The 27704-nt window shown below is 42.8% G+C and overlaps 1 protein-coding gene across 2 annotated transcripts in view; it reads left to right on the plus strand.

The window, feature by feature from the left end:
• LOC121612836 (forkhead box protein J3-like) overlaps nucleotides 1–27704 on the plus strand; it is a 54177-nt gene that overhangs the window by 11584 nt on the left and 14889 nt on the right. For both annotated transcript variants that reach the window (XM_041945973.1, XM_041945974.1), the window contains exons 3-7: nucleotides 8275–8349; nucleotides 11685–11768; nucleotides 16359–16460; nucleotides 20858–21016; nucleotides 25305–25524. In XM_041945973.1, the coding sequence (XP_041801907.1) occupies nucleotides 8275–8349; nucleotides 11685–11768; nucleotides 16359–16460; nucleotides 20858–21016; nucleotides 25305–25524 (640 nt within the window). The remainder of the gene's footprint in view (nucleotides 1–8274; nucleotides 8350–11684; nucleotides 11769–16358; nucleotides 16461–20857; nucleotides 21017–25304; nucleotides 25525–27704) is intronic.

Genomic DNA, 27704 nt, shown 5'->3' on the forward strand with positions numbered 1-27704 from the left:
GTTCATTGAGACTTTGCAAAAGAAAACATCAGAGCGATGAGGAAGCTGTAACCTTCCTCAACGTAAGACGTAAAACCAACATAAATGCCATATTTTCAAAAATCGTCTAAATTTCTAAATCGTCTTCATTCACTTGAGGTTTGACTGGTGTTCTTTTGATTGTGACATCTTGTACCCAGCTGGAGAATTAGTGCCACTAACCTTTATCTCGGTGCACCCAAATCCTGATTTCACATAACAGCAGTAGATGGAATTGCATATTTATTGATATCTTCTGTTGCTGATGCTCTGGAGATTATGCTAAAATTTTGCTAAAGTTGGATGGAAATGTTGCTACTGTTTAATTTTGACAGATTTTGCTCTGTTGTACCTTGTGATGTTAAGCTGCTGTTAATGATGTTCATCACACCCTGCAGATGTTTCACAATACAGAAGAAGAGGAAAATAGATTATGTTATGTGAACTTCTAGAAATATACTTTATGTAAAAGCATAAAAATTGGAAACAGGCCTTTCTCTGATAACAGACTGTTTCAAACAACAACTTTTTTCAACTTGATCTCAAATCAATTCTAGCATGCCCATACGAACACTGAACACTTCCTCTTCATAATGGCAGAAAGAGGGATTAACTTCCAAAAAACATGTAAAGTTGAAGCCAATATGAGGCTTTAGCAGTCTAACTTAGACTATTGAAGTGTATATCTTACAGCGTTACAGTCTTTTTACTTTGAAATTTCTTTGTTATGTTGGAATAATTTAGGACTAACTTAGGAAGGTACCCACTTCTTTTGTCTAACTCAGACTGCTGAAGACTCCTTTTAGCTATAGCTGAACATAGAAATGCATTGTTACGCAGAACAAGGACTATAGATGTTGTCCCCCATCACTTCTCTGAAAAGGTATCTCTTTGCAGCCAGTATGGACTGCGGGAATGATTATAGTGACCTTTAGGTGTACATACAGTATGAGCATGAGAGTATTGTATTGAGATAGCTGAAATTGTCCTTTAAAGTTGTAATTTTGGCTACAGTTTTTACATATTTCTGTCTACCATAACGTATTCATGACTAAATACAAAAATATATCTTTTGGTGTTATTTATGAAGAATTGGACACTATCTAGTCTATCAACTAGTCTGCTTGATCAGGACTGTGTTTGTTGTCTTTGATCAGATGTGATTGACACTGGTCTCGCAGCATGAGCAAACAAACACACAGCCGTCATCACTTTTTGATTCAGACGTAGGCAAAACCTGATTGGTGCAGCAATGTACGTCACCTTTTTCGAGCAGAGCCCCGCCCACCTCAACCAGGGAGAAGAGCAAGAAAAAAGTCAAGCAGAAACTATTACTGTAGGATCTAATCACTTATAGTAAGAAGCTGATTGAGAAAATCCATTTTTCAATTGTTTTTATCACAGAAATAAGTCGTAGTTGACCTCTCTTCTTGCATTTTTATGAACAGCCCAGTAAATCAAAGAACCCGATGTTTTCTGACACCTGATGATTCAACTGGGAGAGTTTTGAGCCCATAAAAGCATTGAAGTGCTCCAGCCGTGAGTCGTCTTTCACTGCATATGCAGAAAGTGAATGGGACTATTACCTCTGAAAACCGAGGCACCCCAAAATACTTCCTCCCACTTTCAACTCTGTACCAGTTGGGCTGTGCTTTGTGTTTCCAGTGCATTCAACTTCACCATCCAACCATTTCAGTGTAATCAGCATTGTTTTGTTAAATGTGTTTTCACCGTGCTTGTGGAACATCACTTTTCAAGACTGTTTAAGTCAGTTTAGAGGAAATGCCATCTCGTGTTGCCCCTTTGTATTTAACTCAGCTGCCATGACCCAAATCTTCCAAACCTACCCGCTTATGTAACTTGAGTCTTCTCCGTGTGACCTGTTTCCTTGGTGTATCTACGCACACTCACTCACACACGCACACACGCACACACACACACACACACACACACACACAGCAAGCTTCCTGCCTTTGGCCAGAATAGCCTTCTGGCTGCTTTAACCTGCACCCCACCTCATCTGCACACACATGCTAATACTTTAACCTCTTCAACCATTCTGACAACCTTCAAACTTGTCATTCTTTCTTTGATCACTTTCTCTGACGGATTCACACATGCATAGACACACACACACACACAGGCACACACAGAGCCTCACACGCCTTTCCTCTGTCTTTCCACCCGAAAGCATGTTTCCATAACCTGACTTTTTGTCACACATCACATTATATCACATTGCATTTTGTCAAAAAGTCATCCATGCTTATCAAGCCCGCCTTATGTAACTAACCTCTTCAAGTCCAGGATGCTGCACCATACGTTATGAAGCGACAGCAGCAGCAGCAGCAGCAGCGGCCACAAACACACATGAACAATATATATGGCACATACCACACATGCATGCACAAAGCATCATATCTAATTATAACTGTGTAAAAATCATTGTTTGACCTTATTTTTCTACGACATAGCTCTTGATCTCCAGTCTCTAAAAATTGCCCAGAAAATTAGGAGGCATTATGGGAACTGTCCATGTACAGTAGTTTGTCAAATGGATGCATGCAGGTGCACTGTAGTCTGCACTCCAAATGATATATACAGCAAATTCATGCATCCAGAAAACAACACATCTCTTTATCTACCTCCCTCTCTGTCTGTGTTGCTAATGTGGTACTAATAACTTTGTTTTCATTTACTTACATAATTTTGAATAATTAGTATTTCATTATTAACTTGTACTGCAGAATTGTCTGTTACAGTATCATTATTTCATAGCATATTCTATTGAATCCCTTCAGTTTTAGTTTTTTCTCAACATTTTCCGTTGATCAGTTGATTTAAAATCATGCTTTTTCCGCAGTCTATGAGCACCACATGCATCTGCTCATTTGAACACTCACTTGAAGCTGAAGAATATGATATTGACATTTGCAAAATTACATTATTCAAAACAGAGATGCTTTGAAATGGAAATGTCTTAGATGTCGTATATGTCATATTGTAGACATGTTCCCAAAATTCAGTCTGACGTGTGTGTGGTCTTGAGGAACGTTTGGATATCCACTGGAATTTAAATTTATTAAAGTATTAAAATTGGATTAATGTAATTTTTTTGGTCCCACCATGAAATATATTTGTGTTTGAACAAATGATGCACAGCTGGAGTTTGTAAAGACGGTACTTCAGAGCTGAATAGGCTAAGGGTCAGGTAATGCTCAAAAAGAACTAAGTCCTTCCATAAAGGGAGGGGGAGTGAAAAGGCGGCAAAGGGAGGGACTACGTCATATTACTTAAATTAATATCTGGATAAAGCACATTTTCTGTGTGTCTTTTGGAAGACTTTCACAATGTTGCACTCAGTTGTTTACAGAAGTCCAAACTTTGGCTCCTGTTCCTCCTCAGCCAGCCAATCACAGCCTAATCCAAAGTCGGAAAGGTGTGTGTAAAGCATACCGGCAGCCGCAAAGTTTGTATACAAAGAGACAACATGATTGCGCCAATATTGCACATTTTGCCACAAGTTTGTTTTTGTGGCATCCTCCTACAGTGGAATCAGCAAGTGTTTATGTTGCATATGTAATTTTCCTCTCGCTAAAGTTATGGGGAGGAAGCAGTGGTCTTCTTCAGCGTCCTTCCTACATGCAGACACACTCACACACGATGCCGGTGACCTGTGTGATCCATCAGCTACTGGGCAGGAATGCCGTGGCCCCAGCTCGGCCCAATAAGCTCATTAATCAGACAGGGTGAGGAGTGGGTGGAAGGAGGACACAGCAGTGAATCTCATTATCTTTCTTCACAGCACTGCTAATCAGTACATTTATTGATGATGACTGTTCTCGTTCAGTGAGAGGAGATTACTGTTTCTCTAGCATGTAGAAAAGAAGGCGTATGTGCGGAAGTTATGTATCCACATCTGCAATATGTGCACACAAGCAGACTGATGCTTTCTGGGTGGAAGGACAGTCTGCTCCAAATATCCACACAAAGACTCACACACACACACACACGCACCTTCCTTCTTGAACATGTACGTCCTTGCAGCTATCTGAGTGGTGAGATTGCATGGGGGTTTTTGTGGTTGCTTGTTCTGAATGTACACTTTCTGTCATTGACAAGAAAAAAGGAAGTGTTTAATGTGCCAGTGACCTTTTTTGGAAACGTGTGGGTGGCTAACAGTTTGTGGTTGTGTTGTGTGCATATGTTGTATATGGACTAAGGCTCTCTGCAGAGCATATATAACATAGAAATGAAACTGTAAATGGAAAGAACATGAACTCTGAATGGATTTGAACAGATAAACTTATAATTGCTTTGCATAATACAACCCTGTTTCCAAAAACGTTGGGACACAGTGTGAAATGTAAATAGAAACAGGATGTGATGATTTGCAAAACACTGAAATCCCATTTTTAATTGAAAATGGCACAAAGACAACAGATTAAATGTTGAAACTGAGAAATTTCATTGTTTTTGAAAATGATATCCTCATTTAGAATTTGATGCCAGCAATGTGCCTAAAAGGTTGGGATGGGGTCATGTTTACCGCTCTGCTGCATCACCTCTTCTTTTAAAAACTCTCTGTAAGCGTTTGGGAACTGAGGAGACCAGCTGATGTAATATTGAAAGTGGAATGTTTTCTTATTCTTGCTTGATGTACGATTGCAGCTGCTCAACAGTTCCGGTTCTCCTTTGTTGTATGCTACATTTCATAATGCGCCAAACATTTTCTATGGGTGACAAATCGGGACTGCAGGCAGGCCAGTTTACCACCCGGACTCTTTCACTCTGGAGCTGTGCTGTTGTAATACGTGCAGAAGCAAGAACTTCCTTGAAAAAGACATTGGTCTACTTGGCAGCATATGTTGCCCCATAACCTGTATATATCATATTTCAGCATTAATGGAGCCATCACAAATGTGCAAGTTACCCATGTACTATGTGCACTAATTCACCGCCATACCATCAAGGATGTTTGTTTTAAATAACAAGCTGGATGGTTGCTCTCCTCTTAAGCCCGGAGGACGCAGCGTCCATGACTTCCAAAAAGAATTTCAAATTTTGTCTCATCAGGCTACAGAACAGTTTTCCACCTCACCTCAGTCCATCTTAAAGGAGCTCGGGACAGAGAGGGCAGCTGCGTTTCTGGATCTGGTTTATATACGGTTTCCTCTTTGCATGGTAGCGTTCAACTTGCATCCTGTCTGTTTTCCCTGCAGTGCCATCTGAGGGCCTGAAGTATTCATTTTCAGCCTTGTCCCTTGCGTACACAGATTTCTTCAGATTCTCTGAAGCTTTTAATGACATTATGTCTTGCAGACAATGAAATCCCCAAATTCTTATTAATCTTGAGAAACCTTATTCCGAAATTGTTGCTGTTACTATTTCCCAGCACAGTCGGTCACAGAGTGGTGAACCCTTCCCAATCTTTGCTTCAGAAAGGCTCAGCCTCTCTGCGAGGCTCTTTTTATACTCAGTCATGTTACCAACCTGTTGAATCGAATTCATCCAAAACTTTGGTATCTGACCAAATGCCTGCAAAACTAATGGCACCAGCTGTACATAGTGTTTTTTGTTACCATGCTAATAGGCTAAATTAAGATGGTGAACATGCTACAATCATAATACCTGCTCATAATCACTCTGATAGCTCTGTCATTGTGAGCATGGTAGCATGGTGATGTTAGCATTTTGGCTCAAAGCACTGTTCTGCCCAAGCACCGCCTCACAGGGCTGCTAGCATGGCTTCAGACTCTTCGTCTTGTTTTAATATCTTGAGTGCATTCTGATCATATTATATTGATGTTTTGCACAGCTCTAATTTCCAAATACACTGCAGTAATGAAGATAAAGCATGCGTAAACACGGATGGGACAGCAGGACTTCAGTTAATATAGAGCAATACATACAGCAATATAGAGCGGCAGGAAGGTTGGAAGCTGTCACTACTAATACTAGTGCAAACATCCTGTACGTGGGGCATGCAGCTAATATCACTTGCATCATAATTTAGGTTTGTTTGTTGTTTTTTTTTACTAAAAACTTTTCCATCCAGTCCATTTGTGCAGCAAATTTATTGCTATTAACCATTGGAGCGTGATGAGAAGATGTATGATTCCTTCCACAACCAATCACAAATACGCCAGACTGTAAACACTGATCATTACCAAAATGAAGATGTTAGTGTTACCGAAAGCGTGAGTTGCCTGGTATGCTGACATTCCCATTGGTTTGCATTATTGGGTGTTATGTTCTGTGGACACTTGAATCACCAGTCTCTGTGCCCCAAACCACCTGAGAAATAATACTTGAAACTCTTTATTTTCTTTAAGGGGGCAGCTTTTGACTCCACACAGTGGGGAAAACTTTTACCAAACTTTATGACGTGAACAAATTTAGGCTGAAGAGAGATTTTTAAGATCAGCACTGGTAACTTTTTGGCACACCTCCCGGCCCCAACACACATGCCGGAAAGTGAAAAGCACCAGTGTGCAAAGTCTGAAATATGCAGGGTTGTGCAGACATTGCAAGTAGTGCACAGGTGTGTAAAAACTGCTTGGCTAATAAAAAAAAAAAAATGGCGTGTGTATATATACAAACAGTAGGTAGAGGTTAGCAAAGTTAGACGAGCCGGCTGCTGAAGTGACGGGCAGACTTGGTGTTAATGATCAGGCGCCTCCTCCCTCAGGAAAGTTTTTCGAACAGATGGTTGCCTTTGTGTGCTGAGCTTGTGGCAGCCCTCCTTGCCATTTTCATCACCCGACTGCCACGCGTTTCCTTGATGGACGGCCGCGAACAGCCAGTGACCCGCTAAGTGGAGCAGCTGAAAACTGCCGGAGCTTTTCTCCAGGAGGAGCAGGGCGAGGCAGAGGTGGACCAGGCTGTTATGGTATGCTAGAGACAGAGACACAGAGAGAGGGAAGGTGCTCTGTTTTTAGAGGTGAAACAAAGCCTGTGTGGAGCAGTGAGAGCTGAGGAGAAAGAGCAGAGAAATACCTCCCATCCCTCTGTCTTCTCCCCTCCTCCTCCCCAGTGGTATTAATTAGCAGCAGCAGATGAGTGGAGAACGGGAGCCTGAAGGGAGAACAGGTTCATGTAAGGTTAGCCTGCACTGTTATGGGCGCTCTCTCTCTCTCTCTCTCTCTCTCTCTCTCTCTCTCTCTCTCTCTCTCTACCCCCCCTTTCTTTCTCCCCCCTCTCTCTCCCCCTCTTTTTCTCCCTCTCTCTACCTCTTTCACCCTCCCCTCTCTCTCTCTCTTTCTCTCTCTTTCTCTCCCTCTCCCCCTCTCTCTCTCCCTCTCTCTCCCTCTCCTAACTACACACACACACACAATAGGTGTTACAAATTGTAGAAATGTCAATTTCCACTCATTATGGTCAAAACTATGAATTTAAATGCTTGAAAAATGACGGACCTTTGCCCAATTTAACGCCCTGTTTCATCTTAAACATGCCCCCTCCACATTTTCAGAATTACATTCAACCCCAGAACGGATTCCACTCCCCCTCCTCACAGCCTCCCTTGGCCTTTTTTCACTCTGACATGGTAGACAGAGGAAGGTGAAAGACTGCTCTACTTTGACGCACCTTCATTAATGGCCAGGAACGTGCTCCAGAAACTCTGGCTAACATCAGCCTCAGCAGATGCAGCAGAGGCAATGGAGAGTGGCAGGATGGGGGATGTGTCTGAGTTGTTGAGTGCGATTGCTGCTGCTGTTAGGACTATTCTCAGTCGGATGTTCTTGCTCTCCTTGCAAATTGAAACTCTCCACACCGCCGGTTGATTTCTGTGTCACAGGTTTAAAACGCTTTGAGTTATGAGCAGTTGAACCAGAGTGACTCTCCCTTCTCCGATTGCTTGAATGGCTAAAACCATCCAATATTTCACAAGAAAAGAGGGTAGAAATGCAAGAGGAGATATTTGTTGATTCTCTCCCCTCCCATTAATCTTGTGACCCCTCAGATTAATCTTGTGCCCCATCTGGGGGGTCCCAACCGCCAGGTTGCGAACCACTGGTCTAGAGGGCAGAATATCTAATCTCCTTTGGAAAAAAAAGCAAAGAACTGCTGATGCAAGGAACACTACAGACTAGGACCAGACTCAGGCGATAGAATAAAAAAGTGAGCGTAAATGTAATTTACTTATTCGAAAAAGTGTATGTAGTGTTAATTTTCTGTATTTCTCTTTCCTGTTCCTTCCACCCCCCTCCCTTCTCTCTCTCTGCCGTCCTCTCTGTCTGTCTCTCCCTGCAGAATTCTATACGACACAACCTGTCCTTGAACAAGTGTTTTCTCAAAGTGCCTCGCTCCAAAGACGACCCCGGAAAAGTAAGTATTTCCCGAACAATGTAATGCGACTGAAAGGCTCAGCTTGAATTACGCCGCGGCACACAATGAAAATGCAAGCCTATTTCAGCGAGCTTACAAATAAGGCCGAGGCGATTACTATCCACGTGTTTAGTCGCCCTCGTGCCGCACGTGTGCGCACATTTGTGCATAAGTGCACCCGAAGACGCCCATACTCACTTGTTGTCTTTGTCACACACATACACACACTGTGTCTGCACTTAAAAGCAATTTGTAGCTCCATAACCAGCTGAATGCCTAATGCCGCTTTCTCTGTTTTCTGCGCCTCTTCCGATATTGATTCTGCCAAGTAATAATGTGGTACAGGGAGTAATGAATAATAAGTATATGTAGGTACACTCCTTCAGATGCAAGGCCGTTCACGCATCTGTTATGCTTTATTAGGCCCTGTTCCACTCTCTCCCTCACACACACACTATCAGAGGAAGCGTTAGATATTTTTCACCACTCCCACTACTGTGGATAGGAAGCACAGTTGCCATGGCCTCTTCGGCAGCACCGGTTTGATAACAACAATTTGTCAGGTCCTTGTTTGTGCTGAATCAAAGGAACTGCTCAGAGGGGGAAAGTATATAATTACAGTTGATCACTGAAGCTTGTCCTTACAAGATTTTTTAATAATAGCTCAAATGTCTGCATTTCAGCTCATCACAGGGTTAATGTGAGAAGCATTCCACCACTTTTACAAACTGACAAGCCAAAACTTTTCATTGAGCGCTCAAAACTCTGCTCATTTTGTTTGTGGGGGAGTGGAGGAGGGAGTTTCTCCAGGCTGAGGGGATTCTGGAGCCATTGAAAAATGAATTAGGGGGAAGAATGTGTAAATAATTCAAAGAAAATCCTTGGGCTTTAGTGGATGCCTATAGTCTGCAAAGACATAAAGAGAGCAGCTCCCCCCTGATTAGCCTGACTTGGACCTGACCAGCACCTTAATTCACACCACGGATCGAAGTGGTCGATACCTCGGCATGGGGGGGAGGTCATGTGTGTGCAGTGAAGTTGAATGTGCAAGCTCTGTTTGAAGCCATAGAGAGAGGGGAGAAGCTAAATCATGCATGTGCTAACGTTAATTGGCTGTGTACTGTTCAGTGATGTGGGACTGAGAGACAGGGGGAGGAGAAGAGGCAAGGATGGCGAGGGGGGGTGGAGGGGGGGGGCTAGATGTTGAGAGATGAGCCGTGTGTGCGTGTGTGTGTATGTGTGTGTGTGGCCTAGATGAACCTCCTGAATTCAGACTGCAGCTCCGGACCTCCTTGGGAGGCAAGAGGAAAAAATGAAAGGGGGAGAAGAAAAACTCAGACTGGGAGGAAATCAAGGACCTAAAAGCAATTGATTTCCTCCTCTCTCATTGTATGTGTTTATTTTGGAGGCTGCTGTGTTTTAACATTGTGTGTCAAAAGAATTGCAGTGGCTTTTCTGGGGAAAGGACGGGCAAGTATGCACCACAAGAAAACTAAGCTGGGAGAAAACTGATGGGATACAGAACTGGAATAAAAAACAGATGCATTGCTTCGATCAGATGCGAGGGAGATAAATCTACTGTGCCATTTCTGTTTAGTGACACTTGTTTTCCCCTATTAAAGGGACTGAAGCAGCCTTGCTAAGAAGAAATGAGAAAAAAGAGACTTAATCACAGTGTAATTATCACCATAATAGGGGAAGATACATTACAAATACATGTAAATGTACAGAATGGGATCAATATTATGATAGCAAATGATGTGAAAGTTGTTTCCTCATATAGATATGGTCATATTGATATGAAATTAAACTGGTAAAATCGAAAGAAACGTGTCTCCTGGTAACTCCAAAGTTGCCTTATTCACGTGTTGTGTATTCTTAGCCGACTTGCTAACGTTAGCTGCTGGTGAGGGGAGTGTTTCTGTGCTCTGCAGCTCAATATCCTATTAATATGACATATTAAGGAGACATTTCAAAGGGTCTCATGTTCTCAGCAGTGTTTTTCCCTATGTCAGATGTTCAATGCATGTTTCCCTGGGTCAGTATGTTTAAATCACCCACTCTGCAGTATATAGCTCGCTAACTGCAATTGAAACGCCCTCCCTTCGTTCTTTTGTGAACATGGCCCTTACCAACCTCTTACAATGTTAGTACATATCAAGGGACCCTAGGCACATATGGGTGAGTCCCTGGTTCACCTACTTTCAGGAATCCGCTGAGCTAACAGTAAACTCGCTGCTGTTGGTGTGTAAATATCTCCACAATGTAGGCTGGCTGATGAAACCATAATGTCCTGTTTTATTATATTTTCTATTTCTATTTTCTACATGTCTAAATAGAGAAAATATGATATTTGAAATTAAGGCTTTTGGCATATCTAATCACTTACCCATTACTTATAAGTGTTGAAAACTGCAGTTCCTCGAATGGCCACTTGAGGCCTGCTCCAAAAGTGAGTCAGTTCCCATAGACCCCCATATTAAAATGTCCAACTTTACAGCAGAAATAAACATGTTTACAGCCTGGCACAAAAAACAGTTTTGGTTACTATCGCTAATTATCTCCATGACAGCTGTACAGGGGTTTATTTTTATATAAGTCACTCATTTAGATTATTTAATGGATGAAAGTTATGCATATACGTAGGTTTTTTAATTTAATGTTTTGCTGGGCTCCTGAGCTGCCCTGATGTCCTCTTGGAATATGTGTTCATTGTTGCAGCCTGGCAGCCTGCTCCATAGGTGACCAAATTACTTTACCTTTTGGGGATTGATGGAGTTGATGAAAGACATGGGAAGCAACTGATTCACTCAAACACCATATTTCAAGGGTAGTTTATATTGTAGAAAATGGTTGTAATTACCTTCCAGATCTGTGTTTTACATTCAGAACATACACTTCTCTACTTATTTATCCTGTCTGATTTAGTGTCTAATTGTCTAAAAATGCTCACCAATACAATTCAACTGTCCAAGTAATAAAAGCCAGTGTTTCTAACACCTCTTAGCATGCAGCAATTGAATCCTGTGCAAGGTGTCTTTATGTACCTTTATGCTTGATACATAAAGTACATTTTGGTGTTTATTTTACAGGTAGTACTTTTACTTGTAATGGAATATTTTCCATTTTCCCCCCTGTGGTGTAGCTATTTTTGTTTAAAGTGGTTATTTGAGGGCCTCTTCCACCACCGACTCATTATAAAAGAAAGATAAAAAGGAATATGGGAGTGTACCCAACACTGCAGAGCAATCAAAAGCACTGGAGAAATCCACAAACTGAGCAGCTTCCGTCAAACACAAGGCTTATCTCTTTGTTTTGTTGGGGTCACTCTCCAGGGTTCCTACTGGGCCATAGACACCAATCCTAAAGAAGACACAGTACCCAGCAGGCCAAAGAAGAGACCGCGCTCTGGAGAAAGAGTAAGTACCTTCACCATGCCTTATAAAATCTTCCTTTTCCCATTAGAGCTCATTGTTTTAGAAGCCTTATAATGTGGTGGTACACCACTCAGTTATGGTTCAGCTGACATCTCTGCAGACATCCATGTACTAAGTAAAGAATTTCAGTTATTGTTATAAGAAAACAATAATCTCACCTTTGTTTTTATTTGCTTCCAAATTCTTACATCATTTCTTTATGCCGGTTCAGGCCCACTGTCATCAAAGCGATGTGCCATCTCTGGCACTGTTAGCATTGTCTGAGAAAATGTTCATGATGTAGCAGTGCGAGAAGGCACGTGAGCAGAAACACAAGAGGCTGAAAAAAAAAAGCTGCTCCATACACCTGAGATGCTACACAAAGGTTCGTGTGTGAACAGACTTCCAATCTTTTTCCTTTTTCCACGCTATAATGATGCCGGGGTTTACCAGCAGGCAAACAAGGTGCCTTTAAAACAAAAGAGAAAAACCAACAAGTGAGAGTCTGCAGCCATGCTAGCAGCTCTCTGAGGCTGTCCTTCAGCACTGCAGCGCTTTGAGCTAAATGCCGACATAAGCATGCTAACAGTGACATGCTAACATGCTGATGTCAACAAGGTATAATGTTTACCATATTCATCATCTTAGTTAAGTATGCTGACTTGTGCTAATTAGCAGTAAAGAATGGCTCCAGCTGGCATGTTAGTCATTAACCAAAAATACTGGATGAATTCAAATTTTGACCTGATGATGGCGCTACATTAAAAGACAGTCTGTCCACCGGGTGACATGAATGGCTGGACCAAATTTCATGAGAATCCATCTAATAGTTGTTGAGCCGCTGGAGGAAAAGTCACAGGATCACAAAGTCAGTTGGATTCATCCTCTGGACACCATGAATGTCTGTAGAAAATCCATCCAAGAGTAGTTGAGACATTTCAGTTTGGACCAATGTGGTGGGCCGACAGACCGACTGACATCCTGACTCCCGCCCCAACAATAAACCCTCTTTCAAGTCACTTGGCATCTTGAAACAAAATCAGAATCAGCTGCTCAGCATTTTTGTACAGGCAACAGAGCACAGGTGGACGTTCATTGCTTCATTGTACCATGCGATGCACCTGTGTTGACGCATCTGCATTCGTTCTGTTTCTCCGCTCATTTATTTGTGCCTTTCCTTTAATTTGTCGCCCGCCTGTGTAACCCGAATCAACCCGGCAGAATGCGGCTGGTGCTCAGTCATCAAACCGAGGATCTGAATACAAAAACAGTGAGCTCGTTGATGTATTGCAGGTCTTGTATCACCTCCGTCTGCCTACATCTCTGTTGTTTATTAGCACACTCATAACTGGTGTTGGTTTAAAGACTGAAATTTCAGTATCGCCTCCAAACCAAACTATCAGATTCATTATATAACTTTATAAACACTCAACAGATGAAATTCTCTTCTGACCGTCTCCTCAGTGGAGCTTAAATGAACCAATGGCTGCACTGCATGCTTGACAGGTGTCCACCTACTATATATCTTGACTGGATGCTGTAACAGTCAGCGGCACGCCGAGACTTTGATAGAAAGCTCCTCTTAAAACGGTTGAAGATGCAGAGTTGACGTGAGCACATGCCCCGCACAGAGTACCACAGACATGATATAAACAGAACGTAAAAAACTGTAATTCAGTGATGTTCTGATAAGCAGTGATACCCCACTGACATCCGGCATTAACGCTTGGCTGCAGGTAGCATGACGACCCTTCCTTCCAGGGTTGAGCAGCCAATTAGTGAGATCAGCTGGACCAAGCAGAAGACCTGCTGGCTTAAAACATCATCAGTGAAACCTGTTTCACGAGGGAGCTTTAAATCCAGTGTGCAGCTGCACTTTTCATTGCACACTGTAGATCTTTGTGACCAGCAGCTGACCCACTGAGGTTTCTCCTCATTGTACACCTAACTATGTTTGTCGTTGCATTGAAGGAAACCTGCTGAGTCTTTCATCACGGCGCAGCACAACTGGTCATCTCCCCTCTGTCCTCGTCCTGCATCTTTGTGTGTTTTGACCGTGATCTTTCTGCGCGCCTGTTTATCGGTGTTCATCTTTCCTCTGTCTCCCGCTTCCTGCCTGTATCGCTGCTTTAGCCGTCTTTTCTCCAGGGATCTCAGGCAGGTGTAGAGCAGCGGAGTGCACTGTCGCAGTCGCTCGTTGGAGAAAGAGTTGAGGTGGAGAAGGGAGGAGGGGGTGGGGGTTAAAAAATGGAGGGTAAGGTAGGAAGAAGTGTGAAAGAAGGGATGCGGAAAGAAGAGAGGAAGACATCAAGGTGGAGAGAGCAGAGAGGGAAAAGTCGAGCTGCAAGCGGGAGGAGGGAAAAAAGTAAGAGGAGTCAGAAGGAGAGAAGGGAGGAGGGAGAGTATTCCAGGCTTGTGTTCCAGTTAATTACCACAGAAGGCCCCGGGGCTGCCGTTAGACATATTTTCTTCACCATTTTTTTTTATTACAAACATTAATTAATTCAGAGCCTTGTCATCTCGTCTTACATAGATGGGCCCTTCGACCCCTTTTCTTACGCCTCACTTGCACCGCTGGCAGACACACTGTGGGCTGTCACATGGGCTAAGGAGAAACAGGGAGGTTTAAAGTGCTAAGACTTATAGCAGTGTTACCGTCTGAGAAAAAAAAAAGGTAGGCTAAATATGTCGTACTGTTTTCGTGGGGTTTTATGTTGCACCGACGCTACACAGTCAAAGTCTTTAAAGTCTCCTGATGACAGCGGCTGTGCAAATGAAAAGATTTGAAGTTGGCAGCGAGGCTAAACGTCAGCTGCATAAATGCATTGTATAAATATGTAGACAGGCTGTGTTCACTTAGTTTAGTACCTGCGTCTGCAGTGCCCTTAGCATAATCACTCTCCTTTCCTGCGTGCCAGTCTGCCTGCCTGTCTGTCTGTCCGTCACCGCTCGATTATCTCTCCACCTATTCTTTCCTCCTTCCGCAAGCCTTCCTCACCTCCTCTCCTCACCTCTCCCTTGTCTTCTTTTTAAGTGCCTCCACCGGGGAACCGACAACCCGTTTCACTGGGAGTTTATCATAAATTAAAGATTGCATTGTTACCAACCAATCCTCTTACTGTAAGCAGTTTGGGAAGGCAGGCGAGCTGTCTTGAACCCTGAAAGGAGTCAGACAAGGAAAAAAATATTGTCCTCTTTTTTTTTTCTTTGCCACTTTGCGGGCGTCAGTTTAGCCCCTCATCGATCTGCGAATAGTTCCTCATATCCTCACACTCAGTTAACCCTACTTTAGCTCTTCGCGAGGACGGCAGAAAATGAACTGCAGCTGAATACATTTTCGGCTCTTGAATAATGCATGAGGACTGCTTGATTTATCTTATCAAGTGCAAGCGATGTGTCCACTTTTCAGGCTGTTTAAGTGTCCGGCAATTTAAATGAAGTGCGCCTCAACTAGTTCACATAGTTGGGGCCTGGGGCATGCCGATGATTCAGGAGGCTCAGTACAGAATCATGAACTTGCGGCGTGCAGAAATTTCTCATAACCTTCGTCACATTTCATTTCCTTCCTCATTTTTGCTGTCACTCCCTTCTGCATATTTCCAGTCGGTGTCGAGCATGTTTCAAATGCTTCTGCATTAATTAATAGGCAAGACTTACCGGTGGCTGTTGAAAAAGTATTTATACACCTATTGAAATTTGCCCAGGAAAAAGCACTACACGCTGTGTGACACGTCGCTGAACTTACCCATTAAATGCCACAGCCAGCGACGCAGGCTGACCTTTCTGTGATTGACATTATTACTATTAGTTTTTATTGTATGGTCAGTGGATTCATTAATGAAAGATGATTAACTCAGTAAAGGTTTATATCAGGCAAGCAGTCATGTAGTCATTGAGCTGCACAGTGATTTTTATTTGTCTTTTATTGTCCACAACATTCAGCTCCTAAGGAAACAGGCAAGGTGGTCTCTGCTACTTCATTATTTTTATCATGTTTTCTGTAAATTTCATCAATCTCCCTGGGGTGTAACAATTCACTGATTTAAATCAATCTGCTGAGCTTATTGCCTGAGATGCAGCAGCATCAGTACAAACAGCTTGAATTTGGCCACAGCAGGTAGAGAACCACAGCGGAATAAACACAGTCAGAAAAACCCACAAATAATGAAATACCTGGAGATATTTTTTGGGGGGAGGTGGAGGGCGTTAAAAGCTGAAAGAAAAAAGACTGTTCTCAGACTTGCCGTGCACAAGTTGAACGCTCACTGTTAAGTTGGATGCATTAACACAGAGTTAGCTTAACGGCAGCAGACATTTTGACTTGTCACAGTAAGAAAAGCACAGCTGTTACTGATAACATCAACAATGGCTCTGTTCTATTCAGATGTCCCAGTCAAACATGACAGCGTGACAGTGAGTCAGCATGCATAATACCACGACCCTGAAACTAAAGCAGCTAAATGGAATTCAGCCACCATTCATTGCTTTTAGCCTTTAGTTTTCTCTTTTTGCTGCTTTGATTTGCTGGTAATCTGCTGGTGGCATCGCTTAATACTGGATCCCTCCGTCCTCTTTGTCATCCCGTGCTTTCAGGCATCAACTCCTTACAGCCTGGAGTCAGAGTCTCTGAGAATGGACTGCATTATGTCAGGAGGGGCGTCCCCGACTCTGGCCATCAACGCTGTAACCAACAAGGTACGACGCCAGCTACTCTGTTACAGCACAAAATACAGCAAGAGAGCAGGAATAAAGGATTTACTGCACCTCATATGTACCTCAGCGTGCGATGAAGCCTGTTGTTTCCTCTTATGTAAGACGCCATTCAGTTAGACGTGAGAATGTAATTGCATTTGAGCTACTGAGGTGGGAAAAACGCAGATTGCTGCAAAGTGTTTGCTTACAAGCAGCAGAGACTTTTAGTTGTACATGTTTCAGCAAGTGATGTCGCCGTGTCGCTATCCTGGTTGACTTAAAAGCATTCTATGCTTAGGGTGCCCAGGTAGCTCACCTGGTAGAGCCTGCGCCCCACGTACCAAGACTGAGTCATTACTGCCGCGGCCAGCTGTGGCCTGCTCTCTCATCTCCCTTACAGAGGCTGGAAAAAGCAAGCACAAAAAACATGCTGTGCAGGAAACATCTAATACAAAAGTAGTATTTGTTCACTGTAGAGCATATTAATTGGAAACGCTTTTGATCATCAATTGATCATTTTAGCCATTTTTTAAGCAGCGATGCCAAACATCAGCTGGCTCCAGCCTCTCAAATGTGACCATGTGACGTCTGTCATAGTCTCTGGGTTTTGTACTGCTGGTCAATTAAAAAAAAAAAAGCAATTGCAATACATCTTGTTTGGCTTCTGGAAGTTGTGATGGATTTTAAAGACGAAATGAAGAATCAATCAAGTGGAGAAATAATCGGCAGGTGAATCGATAATGAAAGTAATCGTTAGTTGCGTCCATAGTTGAATGCGGGGGAAGGCGACATTCATTTCTATTCCACATTGCACACTGTGGTTTGAGAAAACAGACCCGACTTCCAAGTGGGAACTTCAAAGGATGTTCTGTGTTTCCCAGCTGGAAGCAGAAAATACAGCAGCTAAAGTTGAACATAAGTCACAAAGTAGACCTTGTAGCTTAGAAACACGACCTTTGGTTCAGATTCTCATTTTCATACATATTCAAATGGGAGGGTTGCTAAAAGGACACCCACCACATACAACAGCACAACAAGAAGTGACAAGTCTGTGTAGTCAACATAGATCACTCTGATTATTAGTTTGTAGTCACCATTGATCACATCTTAATGGAAGTAGTAGTAATGTAGCTACTCGCATATTGGCCTGAGTTCATAAGGTCGTGACACAGATACATAGATACATGCTTATTTTTAGAAGGTTATGGATGTCTGATCCAGCCGTTTCTGGTCAGGGCATCAGATGAACGCAGCCTCTGCACGCTTCTCTAGTTTCCATGACAGGAAGTTCTGGAGTGGGTGAGCCATGAGAGGTTGAATGAAATGAACTGCCATTGAGAATGAGATGCTGATGAGTCTTCTCAGGCTTCAGGATCCAGACAGAACTTTGAAGTAGTTGAAAAAGCTCAGAAAGATGCTATTTCGTGGCCGTTTAGGTCTGATGAATATTCATTTCTTAATGATGTGTAATGATGATTTTTGACAAATGAATAAGTCAAGAAGATGTAGTCATTTGTACTCGCAGCTGAGAAGAATGTGTCGAAGTTTGTCAAGGCTATAATTCAGACTACAGTAACTGGATATGAGACGCGCTCACTGAAATCTGCAGCAGAAGGAGCCTCTGTTTTTCTCTTTCACCATCAGTGGCCCGGGCTGTTTTACAGTTCTTCACTTTCACACACAACCTGTGCAATGACACACACACACACGCACACACGCTGACTACAAAGCTGAAGTGGGTGTGACCGTCTGCATGAGGGTCAGAGATCAAGCGACGACTGGGACCTCTGACGCCTCTCTGATCTGGAAAGCACACACACACACACACACACACACACACACACACACACACACACACACAGAGAGTGATGATGTGTGGTTCGTGACCCTTTCGTCTGACCCTGACCAAAGAGAAAATTTGTGCCACAGCAGCAGCTCACATAACTGTTAAGTGTTTGGCCTGGACGTGATGTGAAGGTCTGGACTTGACAGCTTGTTCCACTTTTCCATTCTGCACTCTTCACAGATCTTGACTCATACTTCCCAGAAGTTGTCAATATGAAACACTTTTATCACAGATTCTTCACACGTGGGAAATTCAGCTGTCATTTGAAAAATATGTGTTTTCTCACCAGCAGTATATACCCGTGCATTCATTCACTGTACGTTTTATTTATTTTATCGAGTACAGATATTAAGCACCTGCTGGTTTCTGCTTTATTAATATGAGAAGTTGCTGCTGTTCTCTGTTTGAAACCATTAGGTTGGTTTTTACTGGTAGAGGAACATTTTATACTCTTAAAGTTTCTCTGAAAAGTTGAACATAGAAAATGAATTGATATAATAGGAAGATAATCTGAATAGTTACTTTAGTTGGCATTTTAGTCCAACTGTCCCCTCCACTGTTCCCTAAAACAGTAGTTACCACAGTTGGTTGTTGTTTAAAGTGATATGATCTCCCTTATTTATACATCTGATCTGTATCTACACGAGTACCAAAGCCATGAACAAACAGATCTACAATCAATTAAAAACAACATGTGTAGGCCGACAAGGTTGGGAAAAGAATAATAATAATAGTAATGTTGATTATTATTAACATTATTACAGATGTGTTGGTATGTGTTCTGAGACTTTTCCTGTAACAGCACAGTGGGCAGGTGCTCATTAAAAAAAAAAAAAAAAAAAATCCCATTTAGTTTGCATTGGACTGTTGGCTGTGGTTTAAAATCCTGGTGTGATGACAGTGTTGGTTGGCTCCATCACATTTTTCTCCATGTAAGTTTGCACAGTGTTGTCAATGACATGATTAAGCAACTCTGTCAAAGTTTCTCCAGTTTTATTAGACGCTCACACAAATTAGTAATAAAATTTCACAACAGAGAGCAAAGAGGTGAGCGTCATTAACAGCCAAGGAAGCATTTCCACTTTCAGTGTGTCACAGCGGCAGCAGGCAGCGGGAAGCAGTTCATTTACCCTCCGCATGTCACTTTGCACTAATTCTGTTTTACTCCAGAAAAGACGAAAACTCGACTCATCTTAGTCATCACTATACATTTTGAAAAAAACAGCAAGATTCAGAGCAGTGAGAGGAAGACCTTGATGATGATAATGCTGATGCCAACGTCAATGATTTCCACCCACATCCAGACAGGTGGCGTCCTGCAGGCACAGCAGTGCGTCAGAGCCTCTTCAGTAACACATTTGCTTTATTCTGTGTGCATTGGAGAGTGCCTGTGCTGTTGAAAGACATTCCTATAATATGATGCTGGAACACTGGGATAACAGAAAATATTTTCCTTGAGGAAGGTTTTTGAAGTCGTCATTACATCCAGATATTGTAATGTTTTCACTCTAATTCCTAAATTCCTAGTTGCCGAAGCCCTGCTCAGTCTGAAAAAGTAAAAATGTCTTTGAAGGTGTTTGATCAGGTTCTTTTTATCCTTTTCTTTCCTAATGCATCGGTATAAACCTCAAATGTTCTCTTTAACCATGTAATCATTTCCTACTTGCTACTGAAAAAGAGCAAGGAGAAGCACCAGTTCCGTCAGAAGTCACCAAATCCACCAAAACAGAAAACGTCCAGGAATAACACTTAAAAACACAGACTTCTGAAAACACTTCTTTTCCCACTACAAGATGTTCTACAGGGTAGAGCGCTGCCCCAGAGAGCCTTTACTGTTGTCTCACCCGAAGGCTATGATTTCACATTTGTCTATACAATTAAATGTAGCCTGGAGGTGATGCTGGCGCTCTGCTTCGCAAGTACTGACAGTCAAGCAAAACAAGAGAAACACGATTCAACATAATCCTGAGGCATTTCTTTTAAAAGCTCTGTAATCTGCCACCACAAGACAATATCCAGCCCACTTCCTCTGAAGCGAGGCTCACGTCTTCATTGGTGCCGAACTCTCAGACAATAAAGTCATCTCTGAAGTTACTCAGCGGTCTCTGGGTCAAGACATTTAATCAAAATCACCATGTTCGAGGGAGAAAAATCATCATTAGTTTAGGGTCTGTGCTTTTATGCAGCAGACGGGGCCAATTTGCATAGAGCGGCACTTAAATTTCCATTTTTCCTCATGAGCTGTCTCATAAGTTAATGGTGCATGGGTAACTTCTTGAGGTGGGCAGTGTTCACTTTAGTCTGAATATGAGTTGGCAAATGGATAAGATGAGGGAGAGTAGCAACATGGGCAGTGAGGGACAATAAAGTCATGAATCACTGCCTTTGAAGGAGTTTATATGGTGCATTGGCTTAAAACTTTGGCCCTGTATAATTGCCTTTATTGTCACATTAACATGGATCCTCTGTGTGTGTGTGTGTGTGTGTGTGTGTGTGTGTGTGTGTGTGTGTGTGTGTGTGTGTGTGTGTGTGTGTGGTGTGTGTGTGTGTGTAGGTAGCGCTGTACAACCCCGAGGCAGAAGGCAGTGAGAGTCCCGGGAGTCTGGGCGGCAGTCTGAGCAACAGTCTCTCAGAGCAGAGTTTGGCGTCCGTCAACCTCAACAACCTGAACACCGCCGTCAGCGGCGGCAGCAACGTGCACAGCTACACACCAGTAAGACCTCCTCTTTATTTTGGGTGACGGTCTAATGATTGATGCAGGAGGGTTTCTCCCTCCTTGCGTCCGCCTGCACGGGGGCGACAGCTGACCTGGCGCCGCTGCAGCACAGACTCGGCCTCGTTTGAGGACGCCTCGCTGGGACAGTGCCTTCTCACACGTTCGCTTTTTCTATCCTGAAGTGACATTTTTTTAGACGACCATCATTCAAACCGAAAGTGATTTTTCGTACATGTTCTGTGCTCACTTGATCCTGACATAATCTGGATGATTCAGTCAACGGTCCAGACGCTCTCAGGCGGTACAGAAGGTGTCTGCTGCACCCTTAGCAAACTGAGGAGGTGGTAACCAGCTAGCGACATGTACGCTGGATCTTCAGCGACACTACCCAAACTCCCGTCTCCTGTTCCATGTTCAGACTTTGCGAGCACATGTATTTTCAGTGTTCTTTTGCAGAGCGCAGTCAGCGTGCTCACATGACATTTGCATTATTCTGTAGCACATTCTTATGTCTTTTGAGCCTGCAACACAATCATACATTTCCGTTACACTCACTTACTATTAATAATTAGAAATTGTTGCTTAATAGCCCATTTTATTGCTGTTGTTTTGCTTTGACATGCATCGTGAAACAGGAAGTCAAAAGGGCAATTTCAGCCTGTGTTTCCCCTGCAGAGAATTTATTTTGGCTCCACAAGCAATTCAGATTGCCCCCATCCTTAAAGATTTTTGTATATATCATTTCTTCTTTTCAGGGGTGTGTGGAAATGCACTTGAAGGCGCAGATTGATTGAAAACTCTGTTGCGTCTTGTTGAATGTTGCATTCATATGCACTGATTATTTAGCTTGTGAATTGAATTTTGTCGTGCAGCCGACTATCAATACTGTCTGCAGCGCCTCACACCCCTCAGGGTCCACCAGCACAAATAAATTCTAAACCTGTGGGAAATGCCAGTGTGCTTTGATAGAAGCGCAAAAATGAAACAGCAGGAAACATTAGAGTCATCCCTTTGTGTTGATAGTTCACCTTTATCGCCTCTGATGCATATAAATGATGCCTGACCACTCCAGCATTAACGAATTTGAGACAAATGGGCAAAATGTATACAATTAAAAGCAGATTAATTCCTTTAGCCAGCAATTAAACACCTAGATTGTGGTGTCTCTGTGTCATTTACCACACACACACACACACACACACGGTGAGGCTTACTTAAATCAAGGCCGTCCCATGTCGTCTGCTGTTAAGGTGCCTACGGTCTTGGCCGGTGTAAACTACACCCCAGCTTGGCAGGCCACAGATACACTGAGACATATTTGGCCAGATTTTACTCTGGCTGTTTGAATGATTCCTCATCCTTTATAAATCAAGGTCCTTTGGCTATTTGAATTGATTGGTCTCGACCAGTGTGTGTGTGTGTGTGTGTGTGTGTGTGTGTGTGTGTGTGTGTGTGTGTGTGTGTGTGTGTGTGTGTGTGTGTGTGTGTGTGTGTAGATGATAATAAACTGCCTTTTGTGAAGGAGGGACTAGATTAGCCAACCCTTGTGTCAGAAACTAAACTGTCCCATGCTGAGCGATTTAGATTTGGAACAAATATTTAATGGAAACAACAATTGCCGGCTGATCAGGTGCAGAGAATGTGGCTCGAGTCCTTTTCATAACAAAGGCTTTTGATATGAATAATAATAACAGTGATCTGACGCCTGGTTTTACATAATTGGCAGCTAGACAGAAACAGAAGTCTATATTTTACATTTAAGTCGTCCCCATTTATGGATTTCTTTGCCTAACATGCTTAGATTAGAGTATAGATGCATTTCACTGCGAACGAGTCGATACATACATATATGCGTAAATGCAAAGATGCAAATGCAGTACACATAAGTTTATTTACATACCTACATATTCATACCTAAGCCGGTGTAGATATTAAACACCTGTATTTGTCAGTAATTTCCAGTTAATGTTAGTTCAATTTCTGAAGCATTCATCCGGTCAGATTCTCATAAGGTTTTAAAATGCACTTCCATGGCCCCCTGCAATGATTTTGGCGACTCCCTGATTATTAGTGCAGCGCCACCGACATGTCAAACACTAAGGTCAGTGGTCAAAAACTAATTTGGGAATCTTCACAAAATTTGTTTTGGATATTCATGGTCTCCACAGGACATATCCTTATGTTTTTGGTGTCGCCATGTCCCCTGTCATAAAACCTCCATTTGTGCACAAGAAACTTCCAGAAACTAAAGGGCAGTTGCCATAAAATTTGCCTATTAACATTCATGCTCTGCAGGGGATGAACTGTTCCATTTCAGCCACTCTTTCTTCAATCCATTTTATTCTGTACACTGTGTTACTCCGTGCTGCTGCAACAGCTCAAATTTGTCATTGTGGTCATTATTAAAGTTCCATTCATTCTAATCTAATCTAAGAGACATGTTGTGCATTTGACACGTTCGTCAAAGTGTTTCGGTCTATCCCTTTAAACCAAATATAATACAATTTTAAAGGCCAGTCTCAGTCCAATTTGGCCCCCAAAAAATTACAGAAGCTTCATTATTTTTCCCTTGTAACAGCTGCTCACCTTTTTACCATCAATCACTCACCTCCCACCTGCATTAGCAAAGGTCAGTGCAATCTCATCTCGTTAACCTCTCATTTCCAGAGGCCATCTTTTGTTTTCCTCCTGCCTGGATCACCTCCCCCCACCCGCCCACTTGCCCTCCTTCTCCTCCATCGCCTCAGACCTCATCTGTGGTCTAATCTGCTGGGATCAGGGTTAGTTCTGCCTCATTACCTGGCGCAGGTGATACCCTCCCAACTGATGGTGATTACTGGTGGCATCACTGGCAGAGCACTCAAAGACACCAAGAAAGTTGATGGAAAAGCTGCCATTGCTGGGTGGAGGTTAGGTGTGTGGGGGATGTGTAGTGCTAAGTTGGCTTATATTCACGGAGGCACAGCGATCACAGCATATTGCTTGTGTTTGCTGGGCGGATGGCGAGGAAGATGACAGCTGGGATGAAACGATAGAGGGTGGAGGAGGACAGGCAGCATTCACAATATGAGATAGAAACTTGAAGTATTTTGTGTGCCAGCAAAAAAAAAAAATCCTTTTTAATTGGATGAAATTGAATTTGGTATGATCATCACATTGAATGACTGAATTAAAGAAAACCGGCTTGTAGAAGGAATTAATGTGAAAATTGAATTTGAATGGCACAATTGGAAAATAAATTAAATTTCTTGAAACTGAATATGATTATTATTGAATTTGACTTTTTTATCTATTTCACAATGCAGCTCGCCCAATTGAAATTCAGGTCTCTCAATTTCAATTCAGTCACTGGTAGCACTTTGCTTCCCCGTGTATTGACTGACAGGTATCGGTCCACTCCAGTGCTTAAATTAGTGGCCTCGCACTCTTCACTTTGGCCAACTAGGCCATGCTGTTGGCATTGTCTGCTCACAAAACTGCTGTTGGCACCTACAGTAACTTCCAATAGTCTGCCTATTAAGATTACTCTATCAACCTTTAGAATTGAGCCTTGATGTAGTCACATAGGGTTATAAAGGTCACATGTTCCATATTCAGTCCCGCTCTGTATGTCCTTCTATCTCTAACACCAGGTTGTCCACACACACATTTGGTGCTCACTCTATCTGCACACACATAATGGAATCTGCACACCCAGCTGCTACGCCACTACCTGCTTTGAGCATTTTAATTACCTTCGACTCCACAGCCTCCTCCTGAATTAGCATGTAGGTGTTTCTCATGTATGTTGAATACAGAATATATTCATGTTAATTGAATGTTGTGGATCTCAGGCTCTGTCGGGAGGGTTTGGGGAGTTCAGGGACAGTCTTTGTCAAGCTTGCAGAGATTTGTTTCAAACCATCACTTGAGCGAAGCCGCTGGACCAAACCGAAACGGGTATTGTTGCAATAAATGACGAAAACCTCAACTTGAGCGCCATAACTGAATAGTAATCTACCAGGAATGTGCACTTAGCCATATTTTATTAGCCAATGTGGTGCCTTAATGCATGATGTTCCATTTTGTTGTGGTAAAACTTGCACCAGCATCAACTTTTTGCTGGACAACCCTGTATTTTCTGCTGTTTTTGTCCGTCTGACAGCAGCTTAGACTTTCAGCTGCAGTGTGAATTCAGCCTTTGATGCATTTTTCTGAAATGAAAACCTTCATTGATTTCCCCTGTTTGTCTTTTTGTACCTCTCACAGTCTGTCTGTTCTCTCTTCCTCACTCTCTGTCTTGAAGGTGAGTAGCCACTCGGAGCCTTCGTCCCAGTCCCTGAGCCTTCAGCAGCCTGGCCAGCAGCCGCCGCCGCCACCTCCCCCTCCTCCCCCGCAGCCCCAGTACGGTTTGCCCGTCCCGGAGTCGCGGGACAAGCACCTCTGTTTCTCTGACTTCGAGGACCTCAGCGCCTCTTTCCGCAGTCTTTACAAGTGCGTCTTTGAGCAGTCCTTCTCACAGCAAGGTGGGTGTCGACCATCATTCCGTATGTGGATTAGTGTGTATCTGCTCATGTGTGCCTTGTGCAACATCTTAATTGACACGTGTGTTCACAGAAAAAAAAAAAAAAACAACTTGTAAACCTCTATGTCAGGCTTCATGCACATAATTAACTGTCAAGCTTAAGCTCCTAATGAAATGGAAATAATTTAACATTGCTTTCATGGCAGCAAAAGCATTCCAGTATTAACCTCCACCACACACTACTCCTACTCTATTGTATTTTAATAAACAAAACAATCTGTTGTTCCGCATATCTGCATTTTACGGCTCGCTCAGTCAAATGAGTAAAGGCAATTAAGAGGAGGAATTCAACAGAAGGAGGAAAAAAAAAGCCTCACAAACACATCTGCAGTGGAGCAGAGCAAAGGGTTCTGCAGCTTTGATAGCAGCTAATTAGATTGGTTCTAAAGTTTGTGTAGCATCTTGCTAATTGCTTCCTGAAGCTTTCAGGTCACCGGGCCTCCTCCCTCTTGGACCCCCCACCATCCCACCACCCTCCTATCACCTTCCCTCTCCCGCTTTCTTCTCCCCGCACACATCCACGTGTGCGTTCTGCAGTCGAGGAGATTGATGCGCTCCGTTGAGCGCCGCAACTGCTGCCTGGATTCACCCTCTGACAAGGTCCCCTTCAAGTTGTGGTCAGGGGTGCACACGCAGAAAGGATGAGACAATGAGAATGCTAGTTTGGCCAGGGGTGGGGGGGGTATGACACAGAGCCCTAGAAGGAAAATGAAGTAGAAAATGAATTTAGCAGATCCTTTATTGGGCCCCTTACGTGTGAGGCTTAGCGGGAAACGGTGTCAGCAGTCATTGTGTTTGGGAGTTTGAGTCACGGTGAGTCACCCAGACAGCGGAGCTCATCGTCTCCCTTGAAAAACCACAGTCCAAGACCACACACCGAACTGTGACTGAGTCAGGTGGTGTCACATTCAGTTTCCGACGGATCTTCATCCTGATGAGTTACAGGTCAACTGAGCAAATTCAGGTTTGAATTCATCACTTGGCTCAACGTGGAAGGTTGGGTGTGAAAACTCGTTTTACAACCCAGCTTTAACCATAATCTGCTTTCCCGTACGTCACATTGAAATCAACTTCGACTTCAGGGGCAAGGGGCATGTTTCAGTTCAGTCCAGAACAACTTTATTTGTCCCTGCAAGACGTGACCGCTCTCACAACACCTGTAGAATAAATCATGAAGGGAAAACACCACTGAGACAGTTAAAAACAGCGTTTAAGCCTCCAGTAAAACGTAAATAAAAAAAACAATGGCTATGAAGCATTTTTCAGAAAGCATTGATCAGACACATGGCAGAGTGAATAAAAGAAGTGGAATAAGAGATACTTTAATAAGCAGGTAATGCGTAACAACTCCCTGCTGGCAAGAGTGAAAATTCACTCACGAGGATGTGCTCAGATGGACTCAGTACGCTCATCGATTTCCTTCTGATTTGTCGGTCTCAAAAAGGACTGAGGTCCCTCTGTTTCACTCCGCTGATCTTTGAAGAGATCTTAACGTCACTGTTCAGCCAGTTTCTGTCTTCAGTGATAAGCGATGAAACAGCAGATAAAAGAAAAGGTCATAAAAAAGTCTAAACACAAGATAAACAACTTAAGAATAAACATACTTAGAGAAAGGAATTAAGTTTCTGGCCACACTTAACGATCATCTCTGTGTTCAAATCCAACCTTAATTGTTTGCTGAACACTGTAACAAAGTGCTTGTAAGACTCATTTATAGCCCCGATTCCAAAAAAGTTGGGACGCTGTGTAAAACACATTTAAACAGAAAGCAGCCGTTTGCAAACAAACTGTTTACTGTGTTCACAGCTCATGCTGTAACATCCTTAATACAATCACATGTTCGCATAGTGGTGAACCTCGCTCCATCCTCACTTGTGAACGACTGAGCCTTTCCAGGATGCTCCTTTCATACCCAATCATGATACTATCACCTGCTACCAATCAACCTGTTTACCTGTGGAATGATCCAAACAGGTGTTTTTGGAGCGTTCCACATCTTTCTCAGTCTTTTGTTGCTCCTGTCCCAACTTGTTTCAAACATGTTGCTGCATCAAATGCAGAATAAGCAGATATTTCCAAAAATCAATGAAGCTGATGAGGTAAAACATTAAATATATTGTC

Source organism: Chelmon rostratus, chromosome 10 (assembly GCF_017976325.1).
Source record: "Chelmon rostratus isolate fCheRos1 chromosome 10, fCheRos1.pri, whole genome shotgun sequence".
NCBI classification, from domain to species: domain Eukaryota; kingdom Metazoa; phylum Chordata; class Actinopteri; order Chaetodontiformes; family Chaetodontidae; genus Chelmon; species Chelmon rostratus.